The sequence below is a fragment of the Amblyomma americanum genome, chromosome 7, assembly GCF_052857255.1.
Source record: "Amblyomma americanum isolate KBUSLIRL-KWMA chromosome 7, ASM5285725v1, whole genome shotgun sequence".
Classification (NCBI taxonomy): Eukaryota; Metazoa; Arthropoda; class Arachnida; order Ixodida; family Ixodidae; genus Amblyomma; species Amblyomma americanum.
In genome coordinates, this window is record NC_135503.1 from 68,620,500 (window position 1) to 68,647,434 (window position 26,935).

The 26,935-nt window shown below is 47.6% G+C and overlaps 2 protein-coding genes across 4 annotated transcripts; one reads left to right on the plus strand and one right to left on the minus strand.

Moving 5' to 3' along the window:
* The first annotated feature begins 319 nt into the window (after window positions 1-319).
* Window positions 320-26,620, plus strand: LOC144097197 (RNA-binding protein 4.1-like). 3 transcript variants are annotated; one of them, XM_077629949.1, is made up of 6 exons: window positions 320-459; window positions 18,285-18,307; window positions 23,148-23,348; window positions 23,946-24,049; window positions 24,156-24,214; window positions 26,421-26,620. In XM_077629949.1, the coding sequence occupies exons 2-5, from the start codon at window positions 18,305-18,307 to the stop codon at window positions 24,211-24,213; spliced, it is 366 nt and encodes a 121-aa protein (XP_077486075.1). In that variant the 5' UTR covers window positions 320-459; window positions 18,285-18,304; the 3' UTR covers window position 24,214; window positions 26,421-26,620. The 3 variants fall into 3 exon arrangements, with proteins under 3 accessions (XP_077486075.1, XP_077486076.1, XP_077486074.1); XM_077629950.1 differs by having other exon boundaries at window positions 24,156-24,229; window positions 26,421-26,497; XM_077629948.1 differs by lacking the exon at window positions 24,156-24,214.
* LOC144097775 (endothelin-converting enzyme 1-like) lies at window positions 3,346-11,121 on the minus strand. Its single transcript, XM_077630409.1, has 2 exons — window positions 10,501-11,121; window positions 3,346-5,400 (listed from the first exon to the last, which is right to left on the minus strand). The coding sequence occupies exons 1-2, from the start codon at window positions 11,119-11,121 to the stop codon at window positions 3,346-3,348; spliced, it is 2,676 nt and encodes an 891-aa protein (XP_077486535.1).
* Window positions 26,621-26,935: the final 315 nt, after the last annotated feature.

Below are 26,935 nucleotides of genomic sequence, written 5' to 3' on the forward strand. Positions count from 1 at the left end.
CTTCTTCTTTACCTCAGTAAATATGGCTCATACCGACGCGGGGGGACTGGCCAAAATACAGTGTTTTCATTTTTCATTTTTTTTTACTTTTTCGCCCCTTTAGGAAGTACACGTACCAAGGTCGTAGTCTTCCTTTTTCTTTTTTCCCCCAACAGATGTCGCACGTACAGCCACCTCCCTACCACGCATGCGCAGTAGCATATACTATACATTTCCGATGCGACCTGTGGCGCGATCTGGTGGCGTCGTACACAGACTGGGAGCGCGGGCGTTCCTAACGCGTTGGCGCGAAGAGGGAAAGGATGACAGGAGGCGAGTAGAGGATGTTGGATGACAAAGATCGCTTGCGAAGCCCGGCCGCATTCCCGCAACGGCTTTCTGCGTTTCGTCGATCGTAGCTTTGCCAACCCTCGTGGCCGGTGCAACGCGCAGCGCCTCAGTCACCCGTCCCCTCTCACCGTAAGTTCATCATACAAGTGGGGAACAGAGCGTCTTGTACGTAACTGTATTGTAATCAGTACGTGCGCAAAACGATGTCCTGTTCTGCTGTTCTGCGAGTCGATAAGTACGTAATGTGTTTTCTTTGAGGCTTTCGTAGCGTCTGGCTGCAAGCGAGAGTTTGAAGGGAGACTGACGATAAATACAAGTTGGCCCGTATCCGTTGCAAAGCACAAGACTGGCGAAGGGCTACCACCCACCGCGCTTAGCGTAGATTTGGTTAGCTTGGATTAGACCTGGTTGGTGGCGTGCAAACTGCCCTTTACGTACGCAGGGGAGTGTGCAGAGAAGGGGTCCTCGCGTTGGAGCATGGCAGGACATCGTGCTGAACGTGCCTGCACCTGGACTTTACAACTGCCAAGTTTTGCAGCATACACTACAACGCAAGGGAACGTATAGTAATTACTCAGATATGCGTAGGTATGGGTCAGATCGAAGGTCGAGTGTGAAATTTTTTGTTTGCATATCTGCGGATGAAATAATGTAGACCATGCTTCGGCTGCCAAACGGTGCTGATGTTTTACCTAGGAAACATTAAAAGATGTCTGATACTTATGCTAGTAGACAACCATTTTATTTTCTTTATACAACACATATACGAGAGAAGCGCTGGAACGCCGAAGCGTTTTCCGCATTATCGAGTTATAAACAACATACTGCAGTTAAATATGGCTATCGCAGGAGTAACCTACAAGCGGGGCGTGCACTAATAAACAAACTTCGTCAACGTATCTTTTTTTTTCGCGTTCGCAAACTCGTTCAGTGGTAGAGGTGTGCATTTCCGATTATATTAGCTCCAACTTCCAGTGGTGAAACAAGGTAAAAATATTTTAGCAAGTAAGGTGTAGAATAATCATTGAATGATAACTGCTAGTCGATGGCGCAATTGCGAACTAGTAAAGATCACAACTATGAGTTAAGGCGTTATTACATGAATTAAAGCATTCTACGTGGCGGTAAGTTTGCATACTTTTACCGACTCGGAGAGCAAAGGCTCGATAAAGATGAAACCTCTGGGTCGCGTGGGCGGCACAATTCAAGTTTGTAAGTAGGATTGGAAATTATCGATCCTTGACGGCACAAGTGTTTCATATGCCTGCGATTCAGCAATATTTTTGCCTGCGCGAACTTGCTGAGAGACCGAGTCGCTCGGTACACATCCTTTGTTCGCTTAGTACGCGCGGCTTGCTAGTTCTATTTGCGTCTCCCCTGCTTTCTTTTCGTTACAAGGCTCCTGCACAGACGCCGTACCGTTTCTCGCTGGAATTTCTGCCGAAATTTCTCCGCTTATTCCCATTCAAGTACGGCTCACTCAAGTACACGAAACCAGGAAGAGGTTGGACTCGCCTAGGATGCTGTTTACGCGGATGGGATGCCGTTCAGTAGCGCCGTGCCGAGGAACGCGAGAAGAAGTCGTCTGCCTATAGCCGTAGCCGTCACTTCTGTTACGCGTGCAGACTATTTGCTGTCCGCTTTCTTTTCCGCCTCTTCAACTCTGCGCAAAAACAATACGCATCGTTTCCGACGGTCATTGTCAGGGCGCGGCCGCTCGCGTAGACTTGCAGTACAACCCTTGCTCCTCCGTGAAGTTCAAGGCACCGCATTCGCCGACATGAGGCGTCGTTCCTGCCTACAAGCTCTATCAGTCAAACAGGTGATGATATCAATATCAGCAATAGAACAACATCAATAATAAATGGCAAACATGCAAAGCGAGTGCTTGCGAATCTACAAAATTAAGAGTTGAGTATATAAGATTAAGTGTTCTGCTCACTGCTCTTACATAACACACCTGGTGCGGCGCTTCTAAGCCGCATGCGCTGTTCTTCCAATATTTATGGCCCAGGCAGGTAACTCTCTGTCTGACGACCAGAGGGTAATGACCGCATGCAAATGTTAAAAGGAAAAACAGCTGTTCAAAAACACCTTTTTGAGTGCAACATAATGCATTTGCCTAGCCTATTTTACGTTAGGTAACAGACGATACGCTCCATTACTCTGCCTACAGTATTACACATTGTGCGGAGACCTCCTCTAGAAGTCTTGCAAACCTATAAGTAAAAACACACTGTCGATACAGTTATACTATAATACATCAGTAGAGGACACACCATGGCTTTTAGGCGCTCGTCACTTATGCAACAGAATAGTTTCCTTGTTAACGGGAGAAAGCCTCACCAAGAATAATCGTTGGCTGCACTGCAGTTAGCAAATAGCCTGACGCTGCCAAAGACGACTACTGCTCTCGGGAGCTTCCCCATATACCCTATTATATACCCACAGATAAAAGTGAATTAAAGTTCTGGCAGCTGCGAGAACTGAAGGTTCAGAGGCCGCTATAGTGCAGCGAATCTTTCATTACCAAGAGTTTGGGTAGTTTACAGAAAGAGCACACAAGAACAGAAGTGATGCAGTCAGTCACTCGGGGTTCATTAAAGGCATACTTTCGCAGAAATCTCACTCGTCATAACCACAGCAAAGATAAATAACCAGGGCGTCACTGACATCACTATCTGGACCGCAGGAAAAATTCCACCAACTGCAGCTAAACGACCGCTTGAAAAAATGTCGGACAAGCGGTACGCGGCCTACCACCAACGTCACTCACGACTCCAGGTATGTGCAAACCCAGAGTCATCAAAGTCGCAAACTATCACAAACAAAAACAAATAGCGAAGATACGTGATAATTGTTACAGCGATTTAAGGGTAAGCAAACCGCGCAGCGTTATGACAGTCATTAAATAAAGACAGTAACTGCAATGAGAATGGGTTCTCGTTTCCTACGCACTGCACAATGCCCACGATGCTAGTACGGCCCATGCAACGCCTTCGTCCGCAGGATACATCAAGTAAAGAAAGCGCATTTTTTCGTCGGGTTCATTTTTGTACCATTGCTGCATCCAAAGGCCTTTCGGAAAGCCAGTGAGTTACGGACAACCTTGTCACAAGTGTGGTACAAATCATAGGCTGTCGTTGATGAGCACATCATATAGCATATAGTCATGAAGAATACTCTTTCTTCTGACAAGCCTTCGACTGTAAGAGCTCTCTTGTCGGATTTAATGGCACGCATCATGGCAGAGTGGGCGACCTCCAAGGCTGGAATTTCCGGAAATATGCTCTCAATGCCCTCGCCTTTCAGGCAACTGTCCTTAGATTCGAAGGTTTTCATCGAGCCCTCGGACACTATGGATGTGACGGGCTCTCCGTCGCTGTTCCAGTGAAGTCCCTCCTTGTCCAGTGCATTGAGTATTTCTAAAGCCATCTGGAATCCAAGCCCACCGTAGAACATGGCCCACGTTCCTCTCTTGTAGTACAAAGGCTTGTTTACTATGGCGATGGGTACCTCAATGTTGTTAAGAACGTAGTCGTACTCAAAGTCAGCTGGTGGAACGTTCATTGGCAGTCCCTGTATGGCATGGAACTCGTCCGTCCTGTTGTGTTTCGCCATTGCGAAGCGGGCATTTATCCAGTAGTCTCCAAACGTTTCTTCCTTGGATGGATAGTCACTGTACAGCTCCTCGAGGTCATCATTGTCGAACCAGTGAGGTGAAGGCCAGATAATGGCCTGTACGGATTGCACCTTGCTTGTTGCCAGCTTCCGGCTCTCCAAATCCAGCCATGGGCTGTTGTTGAGCATAATAAGCAGTTCCGAAATGAGGCTGCTATAACCCATGTTCACGACAAGCTCGTCTTGTCGCGTTAGGCGTGACACATAATCGAGTGTGAAGGCGAGCAATTTGAATGTCGATTCGACATGGACGGCGCAAAAGACGGGCCTGTACAGGTCTGCTTTCCAGCGATCGCCAAAGCGCACCACGTGAAGTTTGGGACTCGATATGGGCGCGTACAGCTGGACGAAAGACCAAGACAACTGGCTGAGAAGCCTCTGACTGCTGTAGTTCGCAAACAGGGCTCCCACTGTAGTGAGAAATCTGATGTCGCTCGCGATGACTTGGTGGTCCGCAAGAACTGGTGGTGTTAATTCCAGGTGCAGGTTCAACTGTTGCAGCCACGCGTCAGAAGAGAGAGGAGCTGAGTAGTTGCCAATAGAGGCGAATGGGATCACGGCGGGAATTTTTTTCAGTGACACGACAGAGCTTTTAAGGTTTTCTAGTATAGCACCTTCGTCGTCGGCAACGGCTTCGATCGAAGGTTCGTCTAATTGTTGCGTGGAGTTGGTGCGAAATGCATTGTAGTACCCGTGCCAGTATTCTGTGTACCCGCCACCGCTCCTGACGTTTTCGTACTGGTTTCGCAGCACAGTTATGTAATGCCCTGGTTTGATCTGGAGCCGCCATTTCGCCGTGTCTCTCGTGACTGGTACTGTGACCGACATCCACAATGGCATCTGCCACTTGTACGCCATCACAAGCAGAGTACCCAGGGCGCTGACGTTGGCTGTGGGCTGTTCCGGCCAGCTGAGCCCGATTGCCTTCATAAGACGTCGGAAGTTGTCCAGGTTCGTCACTTCCGTGGTGTCGGAGCTCATGCAGGATTCGTACATGGCAAGCGCTTTGTCGCCTACTGGAAGTTTCTTCGCTCCTTCGGCGAGCATTGTGCTGAAGCGGAGGAATCGAGCGTACAGCATGGCATCTATGGGCCCTTTCACGTGCTCTCTGTACTCGGCCGATCGCGTCCACGCCGAGCAGACATACGCTGAGAAATCTTCGCACGGGTCGATGTTCCCGTCCAGGTTGGTAGTGAGCATGTCGACGTGGGACAAGCAGTCCTCCGAGTCGCAGTATGCCTTGCGCTTCCTGCCGAACTGAACTTCTGCCGCCAGAGCCATGAGTGCGATGGTACCAATGGCGACCACAAGAGCTACCAAGGCCACAACCACTTTCTTTCTCCATGCGCCGTGTTCGGCCGTAAATAGTTTCGTCACAGGGGACCTGAGCTGGAATGGAGAGATAGCAAGAACGTTCACTTGGACGCACGTCATGAAATACTGCCAAAAGAAAACCAAGACAGAGAAAGAATGCAAAATTAAGGTTTTTTTTTTTAACTTGAAGAGTCGAAATGTCGTTAAAGCTCAGTTTACATTGTGAACTGCTAGTGTTAACAAAAGAAAAAAGCTGAAAGGTCGCTGCCTACAAGTCCTGGCTCCGCAAAACTTTTCGAGACCTGGAAGTTGCGGTACACTGAGGTTACCGTTGCGAGAAAGGAGAGCCCAGCGTTATTGCAGGTCGTGCTTATGCTACTCGCAGTACAACATAGATTACGCAATAGCGAGCAGTGGTGACGCGGGGGGGAGGGGGGGGGGGGTTGTTATGCAGCGTCATTTATAGACTACAGCTGACTCCAGCTGCGAAAGAACCCAATCGTTAACGAATCTAACATTTCTACTAATATTCGTATGTCTGTGCTAATATTCGTATAAAACGAGCAATCATGCGATAACACTAGCGTCGGTGAAGACGCTGAAGTACGGTGTTATGAATAAAAAGTTAAAGCTACAAATGTTAAAAGACGTGACACTAAATATCCACTACGGGCTCGCGAGACGACGTCAGTATATTGAGGGGTGTGCGAATATTCGAAATTCTCTAACAGCGAATCGAGCTATCATTTTATTCGATTCGCTGAACGAATCAATAGTGCATGATCAAAATTATTCGCAGTGAATTGACTGCCAATAGGTCGGCCATTTTAGCTTCCGACGAGGGTTTACAAGACCGTTTCCACTGGTGCCAAACCCGACACCGCAAAGCATGCTGGCGCCATCTCTCAGTGTGGGAACGATGGTTCAACGCCGCGACGTGTTGCGTTCATAGTACTCATACACATGGATTCAAGATTGGGCGGCGCGACAGAGTTCAGCAAGGTTAAGGAAACCGTGCCTTCCTGCCAGGTATCAAAGACCCCAGCGCAAACTCCCGTCTCTCTCAGCAACTGATATTTGGCTCTAAATTGTTCGCGGTCATTAAAGTGTAGTAAAAGGTGATTTTCCTATGCGTATGACACTACTGCCACAGAGTTATACCCCTGTCACACGGGCACTTTCGATCCTCATCGAGTCAATGCTCATCGAACTCAATGCAGATCGACGGTTGTAACACGGCCACTTTCAAGCGCAATCGAGCTCGATCCTGCTTGGCTCGATGCCGATTCCTCAAAAGTGCTTGAGGTTCCAAGCACAGCCGAGAACACTCTCGCTCTCATGAAGCTATAAAAATAAACACAAGTTAACAAAACAAAACCACAATTATTGTTGTTTTAATTGATTAAAATGCAAGACAGAACATATTCATGGTACTATGCCTGCTTATATGCAAACATATTTGAAAATAATCTCTACACCACGCTCCAAACTTCGCCGTCAGTGTAAACAAAGATGGCGTCCTCCTGCTAGTCTGCGCGCAAACTGTAGAGCGAGCGCGAGACAGCCGCTCTCATCGACTGCTGGCAAAACCATCTAGATGATTTGCGGCGCCAGGAGAGAAACGCCGCAGTCTATGCAGAAATCGTGGAGGCGATGCGAACCCTCAGGTTCCATCGCACAGCAGCAGAGGTGCGCCCCAAGATTATGGTGTCTTCGACTGGTCGCTCCCGCGATCCGGTTAGGTTCTGGCAGAGTGGGAGCCACCCTCGCTCTGTGCGTACAGCGAGACTAGTCAAGCCGAATGGTCAGCGAGATTTTAGAGCGGAAGCGCAGGAGGCAGAAGGGGGACGTTACTTCCGGAACCACTACGCGGAACAGCTGCTGATGTCAACAGTAGCCGCACGTGGTCGCACATAGTTTGCATCGCGGTCGCCGCTTAGCCTGTATCGATCGCTACTCCGACTTTCCGTCCCACGGGACGCTCATTTTTCGAACATCGCCTTGTGGATAGCACTGTCGTCCTCGTCTGAGCTGCTGCTAGAATCACTGTTGTCGTGCGACAGCAACACAGACCGCGTTCCTAGCGTATGCTTATCCGGCGTTTCTTGGACATTTTGCCTCACACAGCGCGGCACCCGCACAACACAACACAACACAGCAAGGGCGCTACTGCTGCTTCAAAACCATACACTTGCTTCTGCCTACACGCAGGGGACGCCGAGGCCTCGCACCGCTTTCGCGAAATGGCGGAAGTGGCTCTGTCACGTGAACACATCTCGGAGCCGCCCCGACTTTTTTCTCGGAGCGCGTCAGAGCGCTCTGAGCTGGAGGCGAGCGCTCAGAAAGAACCAGCCGAATGTAGTTAGAGCGGCCGGTTTCGACCAGCCGAATGTGCGGTCGCCTCTCAGAGCGCTCTAGAGCGATATAAAGCGACCAGTCGAAGACACCTAAGAAACTTGATGCAGATGCGCAGATGTACCGATTTGGCTACGGATTTGGCTGCCGCTGCCCCCGACTGCACTGTGTTGCCGGACATCACCATGTTATGGCTGTTGGCGCCACCTAACACACATGAGAGAAACTTCTCAATGCGCAATGAAAATGTCCGTGTAGCACCGGATGTTTCGAGCGTGCTCGAAAATCCCGATGCAGATCGAGTTCAATAAGGATCGAAAATGCCCGTGTGACAGGGGTACTAGTGTACAGTTTTAATTCCAAGGCTTAAACCGCCACCACTAGCGCTTCGCTATTAAGCTGGAATGTTCCTTTCCTGCGCACTGTTCGTACAAGTAGCGAATAACCGCAGAAATATTCGATTCGTATTCGATTCGGTACCAAAGCTATAGCCTATTCTGATTCGATTCGGTTTCGGAAAAGTACTAATTGCACACCCCGCTATGTGTAAAAAAAAAATTAGCGTTTGGTAAGGGAGGGAGGAAGGGAGGGAGGGCGCGGTAAGCGGTAAGGGTAGTAGTACGCGCTATGCTAAATGTACCTAACAGCGGAACGCGGATCGCGCTATGCTATAAATTTTAATATATCAAGCGCTGAAATATATTGCTTCTTTTACCTTTTAATTTACTGCCTGGTATCACAACGGCTATCAACCATGTCGGAGTTTATCCTATACACAATGTATTTTACTGCCCACAGGTATCGCGACAGTCAACTAGCCTCCGTGTTTTGATCGAATCAGACACTGCATTTTAACGCATGGGCACTATGGGGTGTTTCGCCAGTGCCATGATCAAGCAGAGACGTCGCCCTTGGGATTTAATATCGTGATAACCTGTTGGCGGCCAATGACACTATGTTCGTTTTGGCCGCGTTGGTCTTTGTGTGGATGCTTTGATACTGTGAGCAACGGTGACCTGGAGCACCTATCGATGTCACCCTTTGCCTTAAGTGAGGGTGGTAAGCCTAGAAGTATTTTCGTTCTGGCAGTCCCCGGCGGGCTATGCGCGAAATTAACATGGCCTCCTTTCGTGGAAACTATCCGCCAAGGCCAAGTGTGCGTTAATATATTCTCTTCACGAGCAAAAATTAAAATTGCATCTTTGTGCAGTAGCGAAGGAGTGTTGTAGAATAACCGAATTAGGGTACACTTACAGCAAGCAAGCGTATAAATATTCAGGAGAGGTACCTCCAATAGTTACTCAAGGTATAAGAAACATATATTGGCTGAATAACGCAGGGAGTTTTCGCCGTGAGTGACAGTGACTTTCAGGCGAAGCCTCTGTAGGAACTAACGTAACTACAAAGTCCTGTTAACTTACCTAGCCTATGTAAGTAAACAGGACTTTGTAGTTGCAAAGTTAAGCGGGCTTTAAGGGGCTAAACCGGTGTAACACGTGACGTAATTTGCCTTAGGGTCATTAAATTATAACGAGGGTTGCACGGGTTAAGAATCGATGCCGCCCACCGCGGGACAAGGGATGCGAAGCATGAGCGCGTTCCGATATGCAATTAACCGCCACAAGACCGAGTTTTGCCTCACTGCTCCTTATAAGCCAGACGGGTGTTTTAGGGTGACGGCTGAGCGCCGATTCCATACCAGTAGCAAGAACATAATCATTACCAGTCACATAACAGTAGCTGAGGTGAGAGAGAGACAGCAACGGCAAAGAGAGTGAGTGTTTAAGTGTGTGCTTCACATTTCTCCGCGTTGAGCTGCTCTGTGTACGAACATGAGTAGAATTGCCCTTGCATCTTCAGACACGGGCACACCTCAGGGTATATCGCTTGACAGCCAAAGCTTTTCTTCATTTCTCATATGTTATCGAACGACTTGAAACTAGAACAGCTTGAAACGACTTGATAAAGGACGCGAAAAGTTCATCTGAAAACTCCTGCTTGCATGAATTTCTATGGCCGCACCATGACCCGCTACCGCATCTGGCCCGCAGCAGCGTCACTGCATCTCGCTTGCGTCATAACACTAGGTTGGAAATATGACCAGCTTCGCTATCTTTGTCGTGATTAGCACATAAGCACATCAGGTTAGAATTTGAATTCGAAGAAGCGACGCCAAGCGGGTGATTCGTAAACGCATGCTTCGCGCATGACGAGGTACAACCCATCATTGTAGTGCGCAGATGGAAACTTCGTGCGGCCGGGGAACATGAACAAAATGTTATTTGCCTATTTGGCTCAAGTGCTTCTGAATAAGTTTATACAGTAAGCTCAACTTCACCGCTGATCCTTGCCAGACGCCGAAGTGAACCATTAAACCTTGGAAAAAAAAACGAAGCAATTGGGCGTGGGACACTTTTAAAAGAAGACTCCAGATCAGAACCGTAAAGACTAGCTCGTCGAATCCTCGTAGGCGCTCCATAATTAAGCTAAAGGTGAATACATTGGCCGAGAAACAGCAACGTTGCTGTTCCAGAAATCAAGCGATTCGTTTAAGTGAACCAGGAAAGAGCATTTCGAAGCGAAGAATCGCCCCAGTTTATATATGCACATTTCAGTGATAATGAGCTGTAACAGCTGAATAGTGCTCCGTGAGGATGCCGGCGAGGCAGCACACAGCCCTCCTTAACGTTTTAGTAAGGCAGGACGTTTTCTACGTTTCGGACAAACAAACATTCGGCATGCAACAGCTTTTCAGTCTTTGTGCTACAATGGCGTCTTGGAGGTAAAAGCCCAAGCCCATGGTAAGCGCAGCGGACTCACGATTGTCGCAGCCTCTGTAATCACTCTTGTGGTCGGGGAGAGACTGTCTAAAGCGGAAGTTTTGACCACGGTTCTTCCCTCCGCCCCGTGATCCACGCCGCTGTGGGCACCGGGCGCTTGCGGCTTCTGCTGCTGCTGTCCGCTGCTCTGCACGGGGACCGGCGAGCCGCCGCCTCCTCCGGAGGGCCGAGGTGGCGGTGCATCCGAGCTTCCCGGACTGGCGAGCGGAGGCGACGTGGCCCCGACGTTTAGCTGTTCCGCAATCCGCGGTTCACACTCGGGCACAGCGACACCCGTGGGCTGGCCTCCTTGTGGTTCTGGCTCTGAACTATCAGAATACTTTGCTTTTGCCGTAGCCTCCCCGCTGACGGTCGCTGCTGTGGTCGTGGCCTGCGTTTGTTGGGGCTGCCCCGGCGAAGCTGCCGTCTCCTCACCGGCGTTGGGGACGTCAGCCCCGACACCGGTAGTGGAGGATAGGGGGCTGGTGGGGTCCGCTTCCTTCTCGCTCTTGCCGGCGCTAGGGTTAGCCGGCTCCGAATCGGTCTTGGTCGAGCGATGCTTGCGGCGACCACTTTTCTTGTCGCCGACGGCTGGCTTCTCTCCTTTCGTCTTTTTACCCATGCCCGGTGGCCGTCAACAAAAAAATAACAGGGCAATGAGTCACGCTGAGGATGGTAGCCGGAGTTCTCTTCGGGCAGCGAGGCGTCGTTCTTGCGTAAAGAATCGCAGAGCTTGCAACGCATGCGAAAATCTTCTTCTTCTCTGGTCTGAACGCGCGGCCGCGCTCTAGTGCACAATGCCGATGATGCGTGTTAAAAAGAAACGCGCGGGTATAGCAAATGATTCCCGCGAGGCCCGACTAACCAGCTACTGCCCTGAGGACCAGCTCATGCTGGCGGACAGGGCGCGGAAAACGGCCTATAGGCCCCCGGCCTCCTGGACCTAGGACACCTCCAGTCTGTGGCGAAGGCTCTTGCATGCTTATTCGGGAATATAGTGTATTACTAGTATACAACTGCCAAAGAAAAAAAAAATGAGAGTTATGAAACATGGTACTGTCTAAACACAATATGTCGAATTCGTAGGGGATCGCTAAATAGTTCGATATATCAATAATTGGATATAAAACCTAGCGGCAGATAGGTGTGTCTGTAGCCTAGAAGCAAAAGCACATTGCACTCACACCGGAGAGGCGCTTCTAGCAGCGACGTACTGCCCGCAGGCTTGCTGGCAGCGCACCGCTCGCTATAAGCTGATGGGTCTAATCTGCCTCGGATCGAAACCGCTGAGGACGGTTCTTTGCAACTAACGACTGCCAATCATAAGTCGCCTAATCCTGTTATCAGTACACTATAAATCGAATAATCGCTCATTAAAATTAAGATACAGTTGCCTGCCCCAACCCCTCTGGCAGCGAACCGAGCGAAGCAAACAAGCGAGAACGGCCGCTATAGACTTTAGTTAGGTTGGCTTCGCCGCATGAAGGCAATGTGGCGCGGAAAATTTGTGCAAGACATCGAAGGCCGCCCTCAAGCACACACAACGTTCACCTTGCGAAGTGGTTTCACAGTGCTAGCGCAGCCAGCAGGTGCCCAGGACTGCGTAAGGTCATACGCACAAGAAAAAAATTACAAAAATTCACAGCAGGCGCGCTTCGTCGGCTCACTCGTACTGAAACGGAGACGAATAAAGTATTTGCATAGCATTAACACACACTCTACGCCTTCGCATAACCCTTTTATGTTGTCCACCAGTTGATTACACACTGAGGAACAGCGTCCGCACTGGCAGCCGCCGAAACCAGAAGGCCCGTAATGGCGACATGATCACGTGACCACGATGAAGGCGCCTACGGAAGATATAGATTGTATTGGGACTAAAAAAAACGAAATGAGAAAAATATGTCCCGCTCGCACAGAAAGAATTGGGCAGATTCGGTTAACTCGGTAGCGTTAAAGGCACCGTTGTCCAGAAAATCCGCTGTCGGCGTAGGCGTTGTGCGCGAAAAATTCCGAGCATGACTCTAAGAGGTGGTCCCAAGAGAGCAACCTAAGAGATAGGTGGGCCGCCTAGGTCAGTGACCTTGCGGTGTCACCACAACCAGGCCACCAGATAGTAGGCAAACAGGCCATCTTAGATGGTGGCAGTTAAATTAATGATTGATCGCTCGCGAAGAGCAACGTGGGCCACAGAAGGCCCACCGCTGGGAGCACCTGCCATCGCAGGACAGTGACGCATCGCTTAACCGCTGCACCACTGCGCCAGGAGGGGTGTGAGGACTCCCAAGGGTCTATGAATGTTAAGTCAACAATTACCTATTCCGCATATAGGTATATGGGCATTGACCCTTTAAGGCTATGCCACTATACCCTTAAGGCGGAGCCTAAGTGCCCACTCCAATATTCCCAATATTACCTCGAAGAAAAGGAGGTGGCACTCCATTTCATCCACCATGAAGAGGCGCAGGAATGCCGGCAAGATAGGGTTTCGTATTCTGACTTGAGCATTGTTGGGCTTGAAACGTTGATTCAGCAATAACAATACAGCTGCTCTCGCGGCAAACCTGGAAGAAGTGCAGTTTCTATACCAGCCTAACACTTGTGTTAAATTTATTGAAGAAGCGAAAAGTGCACTATATGCCGCCGCGGTGGCTCGGTTGTTATGGCGCTCGGCTGCTGGCTCGAAAGACGCGGGTTCGAACCCGGCCGCGGAGGTCGAATTTTGATGGAGGCGAAATTCTAGAGGCCCATGTGCTGTGCGATGTCAGTGCACGTTAAAAAACCCCAAGCGATCGAAATTGTCCAGAGCCCTTCACTACGGCGCCCCTCATAGCCTGAGTCGCTTTGGGACGTTAACCCCCATAAACAGTAAACCATATAAAAGTGCACTATTAAATTAATTTCTTCTGCACATAGATAAGAACATCGCGGCACACAGGCGTGCAGCTGCTAATTCAGAGGCAGAATCCACGTTTTCAGCTAAACGCTAGCCAAGCCAAATAATAAACCTCGTCTTCCCAGCATTCCCGCGTTGGACGAAACGCTAAGAAACTCGCATAGACGGCGGCGTCAGCTTTCCCTCTAGATCGTATAGAGAAACTTTATAGCGAAAACGCCGCCTAGCAGACTATGCCGCTATAGCCCAGTAACACGTGACTACCGCCACACTTTTTTTCATGCAGCACCGGTACCGAGGACCTCTCCTAATCGTTCCTTCCTTCATGGTGGCGCCCATACTTTCGCGCTGTAAAGTTTGTGTAGCACAGTACACTGTTGAAGGACGCAATTATAAACAATTATTTAATTGTAGTTTTCTATTTTTTTCGTATTCTAGCTAAAATAATCAGTCCACTTTAAATGACTTCTAAATTTCTGAGCTTTAATGATCTGGCTGGGAAAGACCAGCTGGGTAGAATGTGAAATGCTGCCAAATAAGTTCTGTCGCTCTATAACGCAAAGCGGGACAAAGGACAAAGAAAGACGCCCACAACACAGGCGCGTTGAATTAAAAACGTAAGCATAGTGGTGAGCTATCGAGGACTGCACCGACATGACAGCTGCATTAACTGCACGCGTTAGCAGTAGACTTAGTGGGAGGGTCGGGGTAACCTGAGCATTTAGAAAGAGCCAGAGGAAACGCGCTCAGAGATGAAGCCTCAAATGCGCTTTGAAGGGTTCACACTATACTTCAAGGGTCACTAAGCAGGATTTTAAGCGATGGCATTGAAGCCTCACAGGAGCGAAGGGCCGGCGGTGACCGCATAGCGTTGTCTAGAAAAACCATGATTGGCTGGCTGCAAATGACGTCGTCAGTGGCATCACCGGACCGTGGAATGCCCATTGCTTGGAAGAGAGAGGCGTGAAGCCTCCACCTGCCAACCTTGGCAGGTGTCAAGTTTTGCACGGGAAGAGCAAACTAGGTATCACAAGCTCAGCAGTCATTCCTGGCAAAGACATCAGCAGCTTCGAGTGCTGTAGCATTGGCAACACACAGCGGAATTGGGCGTCCCTGTGTTTTAATACGATAGCGTTAAAGGCCCCTTTTCGCAGAAAATACGGCGTCGGCGTTATCAGCGTTGTGGGCGATAAATAGGGTGGCGTAAGGTGGTCCAGACAGCCACCCCCGGAGGAGCAGCTAAGGTGGGCAACTTAGGTCACGTGACCTTGTGGAATCATCACAACCAACTCATCGCATTCCGAGCAAACTAACCACCGTTGGAGGTGGCAGTTGAATTAATGGTTGATCGCGAGAGGTTGCTCGGAAGAGTAACTTGGATCGCACAGGACCCGCCCGTGGCAGCCTTGCCATCGCAGGGCAGTGGCGCGTCCCTTAAGCGCTGCGCCAGTGCCAAAGGAGTGGTATAAAAGCTCCCATGGAAGTGTAAAGTTGAGAATGACCAATTCCACATATTTGGGCATTAACCGATTATGGCTATCGCGTGATACCCTTAAGGCGGAGCTTATGTATCTCCTCCAATTTTTTTTTCATTCATTTTCTTTGCACGTGCACTCTCACAAATGGGTGCAGTGCATCTCAGAGGCTGCAGTGATGTGCATGCCTCCCTCGATGCCAGCAACGAGACTCGTTTCGTGGTGCCTCCCTTGATTTTTCTTCGTGAGAAAAATGTGGGCAAGGGCTGTTTTTACCACAACAGCTTCTCTCATATGAATGGAGGGATAGGCCTTGAAATGTGCCTCTGAATGAAAGAAACCCATGGCATGGATTTGAGCACCGAGGAATAATGTGAGATACATACTATGTGGGGACTTTGCCCCGCGTCGTCCTCTTTGGTTTGCTTTCCCGCGATGCACCCTCTCTTGTTAGTTACTTTAATTAACAAGAGGAAGCCCTGGCGTCGCCGCGCCACGAGCGCCACGGAGAGGCACTCTTCTGCTTGGGAATTCGGCATGTGCTGATGCTCAGACGCGGCGCTCCGCTCTCCGCTAGCGGGGCGAGGCCTTGTGGGGTGGAACGTTCTCCCGCATCTCGGCGTCGAAGTTTCTTCCTTGCCCTAGACTTGGCGAACGTTCGCCCGTAATCGTGCTATAGTCGGATACAAACTTAAGTCTGCAGTGAAGCTCCGCCCACATTTAGGACCGATGCACAGAATTCCTCCACGACAAAAACATAGGCCGCTGTTCAAACTTCTCTTGTCACCTAAACAACAAGCTAATCACAGCAAAACTGTTATAAGATCTAGAATTTTCTTACCTGGCTTGTTTAATAAAGTCAAACATTAAAATGATGATTTCGTTTACTTTTGTGACTTGCTAGCGGAGTAATGCAGTACGCCGCAGACCGTGGCCCAGTGTTAACAACTGCTGTTTTTTTTTTTAAGTTGTATCCTACTATAGTGCGTCGGATGACCCCGATTTCTTAGCGTATTTTGTTGATAGCTGGTGTTATTGTTGCTGTCGCAATAAATGCCTTCTTTTTGTCAGTCACAGTGTCGTTCCTTCGTTTCCGTCAGAGTATAGTGAACTAGAATACTTTCCTAGTGGCACGAACGGGAGGACGCGGGCGTGCTCTTTGGCGTAGAAGCCACCAGATGGCGCCACTGAAACTTTTTCTAGCGGCGCCGTCGCTGCTGCTTCAGGAGTTTGTGCATGTTTCTCCTCATCGTCGTAACGGTTGAGTGCATAATACGCCCCTAGTTAAGAAACCTGCATGCCATTGGCTTCAGCTAACTTCAACGTAACCTCCTAGGCACCTTTTTTTTCCCCCACCGAGCCTCTTCGAGCATTTTGGCGATGATGAAAAATCGCGTCGTCCTATGTCGTCTGCTACCGACAAAGGGAAATGCAAAATTCTCATAGTTGTGCTGGTGAATGTAATGTTTTTAGATGCATCTCTTACTGAGCTGATTTTTCTAAACTCAGTATTTTATCTCTGCGGGCATTCTATGATCTGCTTGTACGGAAATAACTTTTCCCACTTTTCCTGAAGCGGTTCAGCGGACTCAGAAACGCATTTCATTCACAAAATTTTACCCACGATTAAAAATAGTTTCACCCCAATTTTAGGCAAGGCTTGCAGCTTAAGTGCAAATATTTGCAGAAGAAAAATTATAGCAAACATTGGCTTCCTGGCAGGCACATGCAATCTTTGAGTAACCTAAATTATGTTAAATGGAATTTCACCCATACAGGCGCTTTGCAGGTTTAAGCGCACCAATTTTCTGGTACTCAGAATCTTTTCCTATCCGGTTGTTTGAAAATGTAAGGTGGTTTTGTCATGTAAAAAGCAGTGATAGGCACTACAGGAGTGAGCTCAGCTGCCACATTTTCACAGTGGCCAGGACAGCCAGATCTAAGCTCTGTTTTTGCCTTAACCACCTGTACAATATCAAGAATACTGTCTGCATGTAGCTGTATAGGAGGCTAAAGCATGTCGTGTAAGTATTTTCCAGGTCAGCTACAATTTGTAGAGGGAGCCCTGCAGAGGGATACAGAAAGGTCAACCTTGCCGTTCATGCGAGTGAACTCGGCTGGATTGAGTTCGCTGCCGCTTCTTTGATCATTAGAAGGAAATTCAGGCAGATTTCACTGCCTGTCTTCAAGGTGTCTTTTTTTTTCTCTACATAACCGTGCAGCTAACAATATCAAACAGCGCTAACAATACGAGGGCGCATAGACGAGACGTACACATGAGCGCTTGTGTGTACTGTCGTGCGTATTTTTCCTGCGCCCTCGAATTGTTTGCGCTGTTTTACGAATGATCCACCACCAACACGCCCAAGCTTCCACAATAGAATATTAGCCGCCTGCCACTTGATGCTAAAGTGCAAGTGGAATGGTATGACGGTATTTTGAGAATTAAGCACTGCCTCTGCTGCATCTATATGTTGCCTGCATCTAGAATATTATCAAGCTCCTGCGTGCCACTGGGACAGCTTTGCGGGCCAGCATCTCCGTACAAAATGGCAATGAGGATGCCAAGCTCGAGGTTTCCGTAGAAACTGAGTCGGAAAGGTTGTTAAATGCAAGGCATATTCCAGTATAACTACGAACGTCTGCTCAGGCGCTGGATATGGGTATTGCAGCCAGAACGAAGACTGGCGCACAATTCTGATAAGATGCCCGGCTGGATCCTGGCTCATTCTACTTGTCATCAGGTAACTGAAGCCTACACGTTCTATCAGCTACTTCAACAGTGACAACACGCTAGACAGTGTCACACGCAGTCCTGTAGCTGTCCAGTTGCTTATAAAAGCCTTTCATTCCATTAGTCTGGTTTTCCCACGCACTCAGGTGCGACAGAAGTAAATGAAGCTGGTCAACAGATGCAGAACTTGGACGTAGAACCACAGCAGTAAAGCGCGAAAACGCATGGGCTCAACACTTGGGGAGCCTTTCCTACTGCCCGGCCAGCATGGCGGCAGGGGCGCGGTGCTAGTAAGAGGAGCGGCAGCGCCCCCTTCGGCGAAGCGAGGCGTTTTGCTTCAGCCGCGCCGCTGCCGTGCGCTTCCGTCAGCATTCTAGTTCACTGTATACGTCAGAGCAAGTCCCGCCGTGGTCGGCATGCGCTCCGTAGCGCGCGCGATCACGGTGTGGGGTCCGGAAGGCTTTGAACGATGTCAGCCGCTGTTAAACGAAGAAAACGTATTTATCCACCCCCCCCTCCCCCCTATTAAAACCCCAGAACTAAGAGACGCCTATGTTTAACCACCCTTACAATGGGGTTGGGGTTTGATCATCTAACAAGACTCAATGCTTCGTCATTATAGTAGCCACAATCTAACAACGCGTCCTTATGATAGTAATGTTTTTTTTCCTTTTTTTCAGGCGCTGCTGAAAAAAACGCAATGGTGAGTGTATTCGTATCGTATTCGTATGTGGTCAACAGATGTCATCCTTTGCATCTCAAGTTATTAAGCTTTCTCCGAGCAATCTTGATCAGTTTATGCAGTAATGATGCTTTGCGCATATTTGCGCTCACGCTTGTTCAAGTTATACACACACACACACACACACACACACACACACACACACACACACACACACACACACACACACACATATATATATATATATATATATATATATATAATATATATATATATATATATATATATATATATATATATATATATATATATATATATATATATATATATATATATGTATACGCATGTCCATGCTGATGACCGCCATTCACGCAATGTATCCACGAACAAATTACATTTCATGACTACACCTACGCGTGTGGCCCCGTAGATTACAAATGCAACGTTAATTCATATCTTTAGTTACCTAATTTTATTGGTGATTGTTCCCATCATTATTGTAATTATATGAGTCAGGACATACTATACTGATTATGTAATCTTAAAGCCAGCCAAATATGTGACAGTAGTTCGCCTCTGGTTAGCGTTTCTGCGCGCGCTTTGACGTATCTTCAGAGAAATCGGTTCGGCCAGTGTGAACACACCGATATGCGGCGGTCTGTCTTCGACGTCGACTAGCATCGTCTCCGCTCTGCTCTTTATGTGGTGTGTGCGGGAATATCGAACATTATATTATGTACTGCCCAGAGTACAACGCGGAAAGGCATGTGATGTTCGCTTCCTTCAAGAAGACAGGAACCCGTCACAGCACAGTGCAGGATATTGTCTACCCTAGTGGAAACCAGACATGAAGAAGGGAGGCTGCACGCCTTCTTTAAACATTTCTGCAGGACACGGATCTTGTTTCTAAATGGTGACAGCAGGAACGGACTATGGCCTACTGTGATTGAATGTGTGCGTAGATGGTGTCTTCCGGAGTGGTTTACTTTATATTGTGAGTGAATGTGTGTATGTATTGTGGCACTACAATGGCCTATGTTCTACTGTGACTGAATATGTGCATAGATGGTGACTTCTGGAGTGGACTGTGATGTGGACTGCGTGGATTGATTCTGTGCATAGATGGTGCCTGCGGGAGAGAATGTGTGCTATTATAAGAGACTGTGCGCATACCGGGGTAGATGCGGCATTGTTAATATAGAAGGGACACTGCGGTGGAGCAATTGCCGGCAGATAAAGCAAGGCTAACCCCACCTGTAGCATTCAACACATCAACTCAACTCAACTCGACGAGCGGCATGAAAATGTTTGTGCTTCCGAAGAGGAAGAAAATGCACTCAGGTCCTTACAGGCGGATTCAGTGTGCGACAGCTCAACAGGCTGTATCCGGAATCAACAAACCAGAATGCATGTACTGCGGAGAGAAGGCAGACCTTTATCACTTGGTGTGGGCCAGCCAAAAGAACAAGAAATATCATTCGAATAAACAACCCCAAGTCTAAGCAGTGGGAGGACGCGCTGCCTGGCTCTGACCTGCGGCACCAGCAAGAGAAGACTGAGCTGCAGCAGCGTCCAGAGGACTCCCGGAATACTCCCGGAGAGGACTCCCGAGCACCTAAGGTTGCCTCAGCAAAGACGTTTTTCTCTCTCTCTCTTGTTTCGGTGCACTCTAAACATGAATACGCCTATATGCATACCGTACGTATATGCTGGGACTAGAGTCACTAAATAAAGTCTTTATTTAGTGACTCTAGCTGGGACTATATGGACCACCGTATGTTATATGGTGGCACTCTTTTATAAACGGGAGTGCGCTAGAGGGCAGCATATTCCCTTTTTACTCCTTTCATGTTTAGAGTGTGTGATAGCACTTCTGGCACTTTGGGCATCGTATCACAGCAGTAATTGTGGCAGGCAATGCCGCCGGGAAAAAAAGAAAAAAAAGGCCGTTGTTCCTATAGCTCGACGCGTTATAACCACTGGTAAATACCTTATCCCCAGCGTCGGTGTTTCAAAGGGGTTTAAAGGACTGAATTTAAAGGACTCACTTTTTTTTCGATTCAACGGAAAGCTTGGTGTCAAAAGCGTTGTATTCAGCAACGGTTCTACCGGAAACGCGGTAGGAATTTTTTCCGAGATTTTTTAAATCACTGCGTACGCCCGTTTTTATGTAGTCGCGATGCTGGTAACCATGAACAGCGATGACGGTTTCACGTCGGCAAAAGCGCTCTAACAAAAACTAACGTAAATATAACCGGCCAGACAGCAATAAGATCCTACCCCGGCTGTTTTCATTTTGTGGCCTTTTAGAGTAATACGTATCGTTTAACTAACGTTGTTCTGCGTTTTTTAAAGTTGAATAACTTCAAACAGTCTACGAGGACATGTAGAATATTTTCTACACTTCACTACATATTTTCTACACTGAACTATACCACATGGTGTGGGCCTGCCAGTACAATACACATATAGCACATAGGCAGGGCTGGGAGGCGGCCCTGTCCAGCTCGGACCTGGAGGCCCAGCGGGCCCTGGTCCAGAGAGCACAGGCAAGGGCGGCGGCCAATGGCGTCCCGGAATAGGGACTGCCACCCAGCGCAACAACCACCCCCACCTCCCATTCCCAATTCAGTACAGTGCAGTAATAAATGTTTTCTCCCCCTCCTCCCGACTCTGTACTCACTCAAGTATTCCTTTCACCCTTGCCTCCCTCCTCTTTTTTTTTTGCCTCCATTTAGCTGTCTCGGTTTCGCAGTCTTCTTTCTTGCCGCCGCGATGACTCAGTGTTAAAATGGCGCTCGGCTGCTGAACCGGAAGACGCGGGTTCGATCCCGGCCGCGGCGGTCGAATTTTGATGGAGGCAAAATTGTAGAGGCCCGTATATTGTGCGATGTCAGTGCACGCTAAAGAACACTAGGTGGTCGAAATTTCCGGAGCCCTTCACTACGGCGTCTCTCATAGCCTGGGTCGCTTTGAGACGTTAGACACCATTAAACCATAATTATTATTTACTATTTATTATTCATCAAATATCTTTTGCGGGATATTACATGAGGGGTGGGGGAAAACTGCACAAAGAATATATTATATAATTTAAAAAGCTGGACAGTCGTTTACAATGATGACAGCGCTTCTCCGATAGCGGACTTTAAAAGTCGATGGTTGATGATGGCGGCCGCTTCAGTGGTCAATGCATTGGTCTCCTTGTCATGGAATGACAAGTAGACCAATAGCGTCCTCGACTGTGGTGACAGCTTCGGCATTCTACCCGCCGCGGTGGCTCAGTGGTTAGGGCGCTCGGCTACTGATCCGGAGTTCCCGGGTTCGAACCCGACCGCGGCGGCTGCGTTTTTATGGAGGAAAACGCTAAGGCGCCCGTGTGCTGTGCGATGTCAGTGCACGTTAAAGATCCCCAGGTGGTCGAAATTATTCCGGAGCCCTCCACTACGACACCTCTCTTCCTTTCTTTCACTCCCTCCTTTATCCCTTCCCTTACGGCGCGGTTCAGGTGTCCAACGATATATGAGACAGCTACTGCGCCACTTCCTTTCCCCCAAAACCTATCATTATTTTACTTCGGCATTCATGTTCTACTATCGCAAAGTCCAGCATCTCGTCTCCTCTTTCAGTTCCAGAGGAACAGGAAGGAAGCCAACAGTCGCCGAAACTAAAGATCATAGGGGATTTTTTTTAATTCGTAGCGTTGGTCAATGTTAAATTAATACCGCAATTACTTTATCGCTTAAAAAGGTGGTTGATTAGAAAGCAGAAGAAAAAACAACCATATGCCGCTGGTAAAATCCGACATCACCGGCGGAATGTTGTTTTTTTCTTCTGCTTTCAAATCAATCACCTTTAAGCGCTAAAATAATTACGCTAATAATCTCCCTTCGATCGACACTGCAAATTAAAAAAAATCCCATATGCTCCTTGGTTTGGGTAACTATTGGTTACTTTCATGTATGTTATAACGATAATAATAATAATAATAATAATAATAATAATAATAATAATTGGTTTTTGGAGAAAGGAAATGGCGCAGTATCTGTCTCACATATCGGTGGACACCTGAACTGCGTCTTAAGGGAAGGGATAAATGAGAGACTAAGAGAATAAAGGAAGAAAGAGGTGCCATAGTGGAGGGCTCCGGAATAATTTGTCTTTACTACACTTATGCATTTGCACCGGTATTATGTTGTTGTTTCTTCTCCTTAATTGTTCATCACGTCTACTTGTTTTCATTAATATTATTTCTTTAATACTGTGTGCTCACGCCTGATTGTCTGTAACGCGTTCACTAATTACATTTCTTATTGTGTATGATTGTATTTCTAGCTTGTATTTCAGAGGTTTCTTATTCGTTCATATCAGTATTGGCTTTATTCTTGATTGTATTTTGCTATAAGCTGTACTTGGCTGTTATCCGTCGTTCTTGTGTTCATTCTCTTTGTTTATTGTTTCATTAGTTGTTTATATGTCTGTTGCCTGTTCTAGCTGTTTTCATTTACCGCTGCTCTCGCTGTTTTCTTGTTTTCGGTTTTTTGCTTCATGCTTGCTGTCACGCCTAGTTTATGTCTTTTTTTTTCTATCGCCTTGACTGCTGCATTACCTCCCCTGAGTATCTTCCTTTCTGGTGAAGTAAATTTACATTTTGTGCTTGTGAATGGTGTACCAGCACCAAGACCTTTGGGTTGTTCCTGGGCACCGAAAAATAGATTGGTTATTATTATTATTATTATTATTATTATTATTATTATTATTATTATTATTATTATTATTATTATTATTATTATTATTATTATTATTATTATTCAGTTTTTCAATTTTCCAATTTTTCATTTTTTCCCCTTCTCTGCTCCAGCGGAAGCTGTTCGTCGGAAATCTGCCTCAGGGCTGCGACAAGGCCTCGCTGGTGACCCTGTTCTCCAAGTACGGCAAAGTTGAGGAGTGTGACATCATAAAGAACCACGCCTTCGTGCACATGAGCACCGTCGCCGAAGGAGCCGCCGCCATTTCCGGTCTGAATTACGCCACGTTCATGGACCGCATAATAACGGTTAAGGTGAGTGATCCGCGCCTCCGCCGCGTAGAGAACGCTCTATTACTACATGTCTCCCAAGGTCAATCCTGATGCGCGTTTGACCTTTGGGCCCCCCGGAGCGCGAGCAAACCACGTGACTCGCCAAGCAGAGGCGCATATGCGCGCGCTACCAGGCTTTGGCGTGTGATACCACATGACCAGGAGAGGGTGCAACAGTTGCTACTTCGTCGGTTTAATAATAATAATAACTGGTACAGGGGAGAAGGAAATGGCGCAGTATCTGTCTCATATATCATTGGACACCTGAACCGCGCCGTAAGGGAAGGGATAAAGGAGGGAGTGAAAGAAAAAGGGAAGAATGAGGTGCCGTAGTGGAGGGCTCCGGAATAATTTCGACCATCGGTTTCTCCTTCAGTTTCGCCATCGATGAGGCGCGCGCCGTACCGAGCCCGATCATCCATTCCTAGTTTGCCGAGGTGTACTGCAGTGGACGTGAGCTGGACGAGCCGCTGAAGCAAGGAAAAGAGAAGCTATAGGCTTGGGAAGCAACGGAACGCAGCTTTTGCTCTGTATAACTATAGGTTTAGAAGAGTTAAACATCGTCAATTTTTTTCCCAGGTGTCTACAAGCCGTCTGCGACGTGATCCAGGCATGGGGAATCAAGGCCATTGCTTCCACTGCGGCGCACCCGGCCACTGGTACAAGGACTGCCCAGAGAACACGTATGCACGCAAGCAGTCTCAGCTTCCATTTGCCCTGATTGCTTAATCATCATTCTTGTTTGAGTCATGCTACTGTTCTAATCATTCAATGTATTTCTTTCATCAGGTTTTCCGGTAACTTCCGCGGTTTCCGACGTTTTCCTGGCCTGTCTCAATGCAGATAAGGCAAGTTGCAGGAAGGTAAGGGTTAAAAGCTGGGTATCATCATCATCATCATATGCATTTCAATGTGTGGTACATTTAATACGCAGGGTTATTAGTAATACAGGAGCTGGTCACGAAGTAAAACTGCCCGAAGGACACCTGGGGGGTAGTATACTGCAAACAAAAAAAAACCCCAGAAAGGAGTTAATGGCTCATCGCCTAGCGCACTCCCGAAAAGGTGTTTGACTTACTCCTCAATACAGGAGTATTTGCTATGCTCTCACGTACGGAGTATTTTTGGTGTTCACTTAGGAGTAAAACTTTTACTCCTCTCAGGACGGGGGTTCTTTTATGCCCGCCTGCAAACGCTATAGCGGCTGAAAGCGCAGGGATGGCCATGACGTCCATGCCGGGAGCTCTGGAATAAAGTACTTCGGCGGAAAATAAAGTTATGCACTCATTGGAGCCAGTCATGTCAGGTTCTTAGGACTAGCATAGAACATGGGCGCTGCGGTGAGGTGCACGTTTTGCGGTGTTTGTTGTAAAACATTTGCGTAGTTTTAGGGTCATTTTCATCGACAGAATAAATAGCCTGGTATTTTGGCTTGGTTAAATAGCTGCGATTCGAGATGGTTAGTAAACATGTCGCATTTTAGGCGTTTTCAACACACTGTACAGTCGCGTGTAAAAAATGTTAGCACAATGACGTCATCTGAGCGGTGAAAATCTCACTGCGCGGCTGGCGCGGCGCCGTGCTTTACGAACACACCTGGCGCAGTTGTTATCGGCGTGTTCGTAACCGCGGCGCCGAGCCTTGCTTTTTGCCGCTACTGTGGCACGTCACTAGTGCTAATCTTTTCCACTCGCAACTGTACAGCAACATGTACTGAGGTTCTTCTTCTCTGGTCTGAAATACTATGGTGTCCTTACAGAGACGGTGAAACGTGAAATCCCTTTAGTGAACCAGTATAAAAGTATGGTGTTTCGCTGTTAAAAACATGACATTAGTTCATTTGTTGCAATTAGCTAGTGCTTCTCGATATTAATTATGGAATATCGATAGCGTTATCGGTATTGGTCTAAGTAAACGGAATTCAACAGGGCATTTCTTTTTTTTTTCATTTTTGCCCCGCGCACGATTTCTAATTTTGCTGTGTTGCTTGCTGACGAACTCGTGCCGAACAAAATTGCTTTAATAGTTGGATGACAATCGGTATTTGCTGTGGCGATATAAAGGAGCGCTACAAGTATAATTTGATCGACTCATCGCCCATTTTCTTTAAGAAACCGGATCTGAGGGTCCCTATACCGCGCACGTTGCTTTTCCAGCGAAAAGCATATTCATTATGGCCGCATGCACATTCCCGCCCGTCTAAGGAAACTGAAGGCGCAATTCTGAGAATACTTTTTTTAAATATAAATATAGGTGACTTTCGTCTGGCACTCGTTATAAGGGCCGTCTGCTTGCCACCGAGCAGGTTACTTTGTTTCAGCTAACTGTACAGACAGTTTAGTAAACCAGCGCACTAAACCTCAAGCCAACTTGAGCAATGTCATACGCAAAATATATTAAAGGCGTACAGACAACTAATTTTGGTGTTATGTTTTCTCGTTTGCAGATATGCATATGATATTACTTTACACCACGTGATATTCGCATGAGACCGTTAAAAATTTATAAACGAATTTTTTCCACATAGGAATCCACTTATAGTAAGGTCTTACGCATCACTGGAATGACAAAACAAGCCACCAAAATTAGGTGTATATAGTCATTCACGTCACACAAGCAATTCACGAGAGCGCAATTGTCGCCGTGGGTTTTCTCGGTCGATGCGTTTCATTGACAAATTAGAACCTGAAAGTGTCTAACTACGCCTTATACAGCTTACTGGGCAAGGTACACCCGCATTCGGAATTAAATTCGTTGCCGTCGACTATGATTCATCTATCAAAGGGCTCTCCTAGGCTGTCGTGGATTTGCTGCTGTCGCTTTTTATACAGTTGCGTAATTAGGGGCTGGATATCGACTACTTGCGAATTTACTTATGTCTCCCCTTCCTGCCCCGAAGATCTGTCAAGCTTTGTGATGATTCTTCAGAAATAATCCCGTTTCTTTTGCAGTTTATAATCAGGTTGTCACAGATTTCTGCCTTATGAAAGAATTGCATGAAAACTAACTCATTCATTTGTGCGCTACGCACTAATGGATGCGGAATTGTTCCAGGCCCCAGGAATTGATGGTACGTGTGCTGGAAGATGGCGTTGAAACGTGGAAACCGGTCAAGTTTTCAATTCCTTCTGGAGCTTTGAAATAGGACAACCCTTCTCTACTCTACAAAGTACACCTGCTGGTTCAACATACTCCTTCGCTCTTTCAAGAAGTCGCCCTACTGTTTATCCCTGCGTACGTAATAAAACATGCAATTCAGCTGCCTAACGCCTCTCGACTGACTTACTATATAAGCATTCATTATCGCTCGCCGAATCGGGCGGATACTGATGTAGTTTAATTTCTAGCGTTAGTTTATATGGAAAGCAATAGACAGTTCTCATTTATAAAACTCACTTTATTGCAAAGGAAAACGGTCGAAAGTTCGAAGGTTCGTTCGAAGGTGCTCGCAGTCCGCACTCCACGCTTTCGCTACCGTTCCACGTGTCCACCGCAGTCGCAGCTAGAAACTAGGTTTGACCTTCGACCTTTTACCCGATTTCACCACTGCACGTGGCGTTCGAGGACCA

Bases quoted from the DNA above. Each gene is read 5' to 3' on its own strand.
- LOC144097775 (XM_077630409.1), bottom strand. From the start codon at position 11,121: ATGGGTAAAAAGACGAAAGGAGAGAAGCCAGCCGTCGGCGACAAGAAA. The intron at 5,401-10,500 runs GTGAGTCCGCTG...TCTCCATTCCAG, and splicing joins TTACAGAGGCTGCGACAATC to CTCAGGTCCCCTGTGACGAA.
- LOC144097197 (XM_077629948.1), top strand. The intron at 23,349-23,945 runs GTGAGTGATCCG...TTTTTTTCCCAG, and splicing joins ACCGCATAATAACGGTTAAG to GTGTCTACAAGCCGTCTGCG. The intron at 24,050-26,420 runs GTATGCACGCAA...GAATTGTTCCAG, and splicing joins AAGGACTGCCCAGAGAACAC to GCCCCAGGAATTGATGGTAC.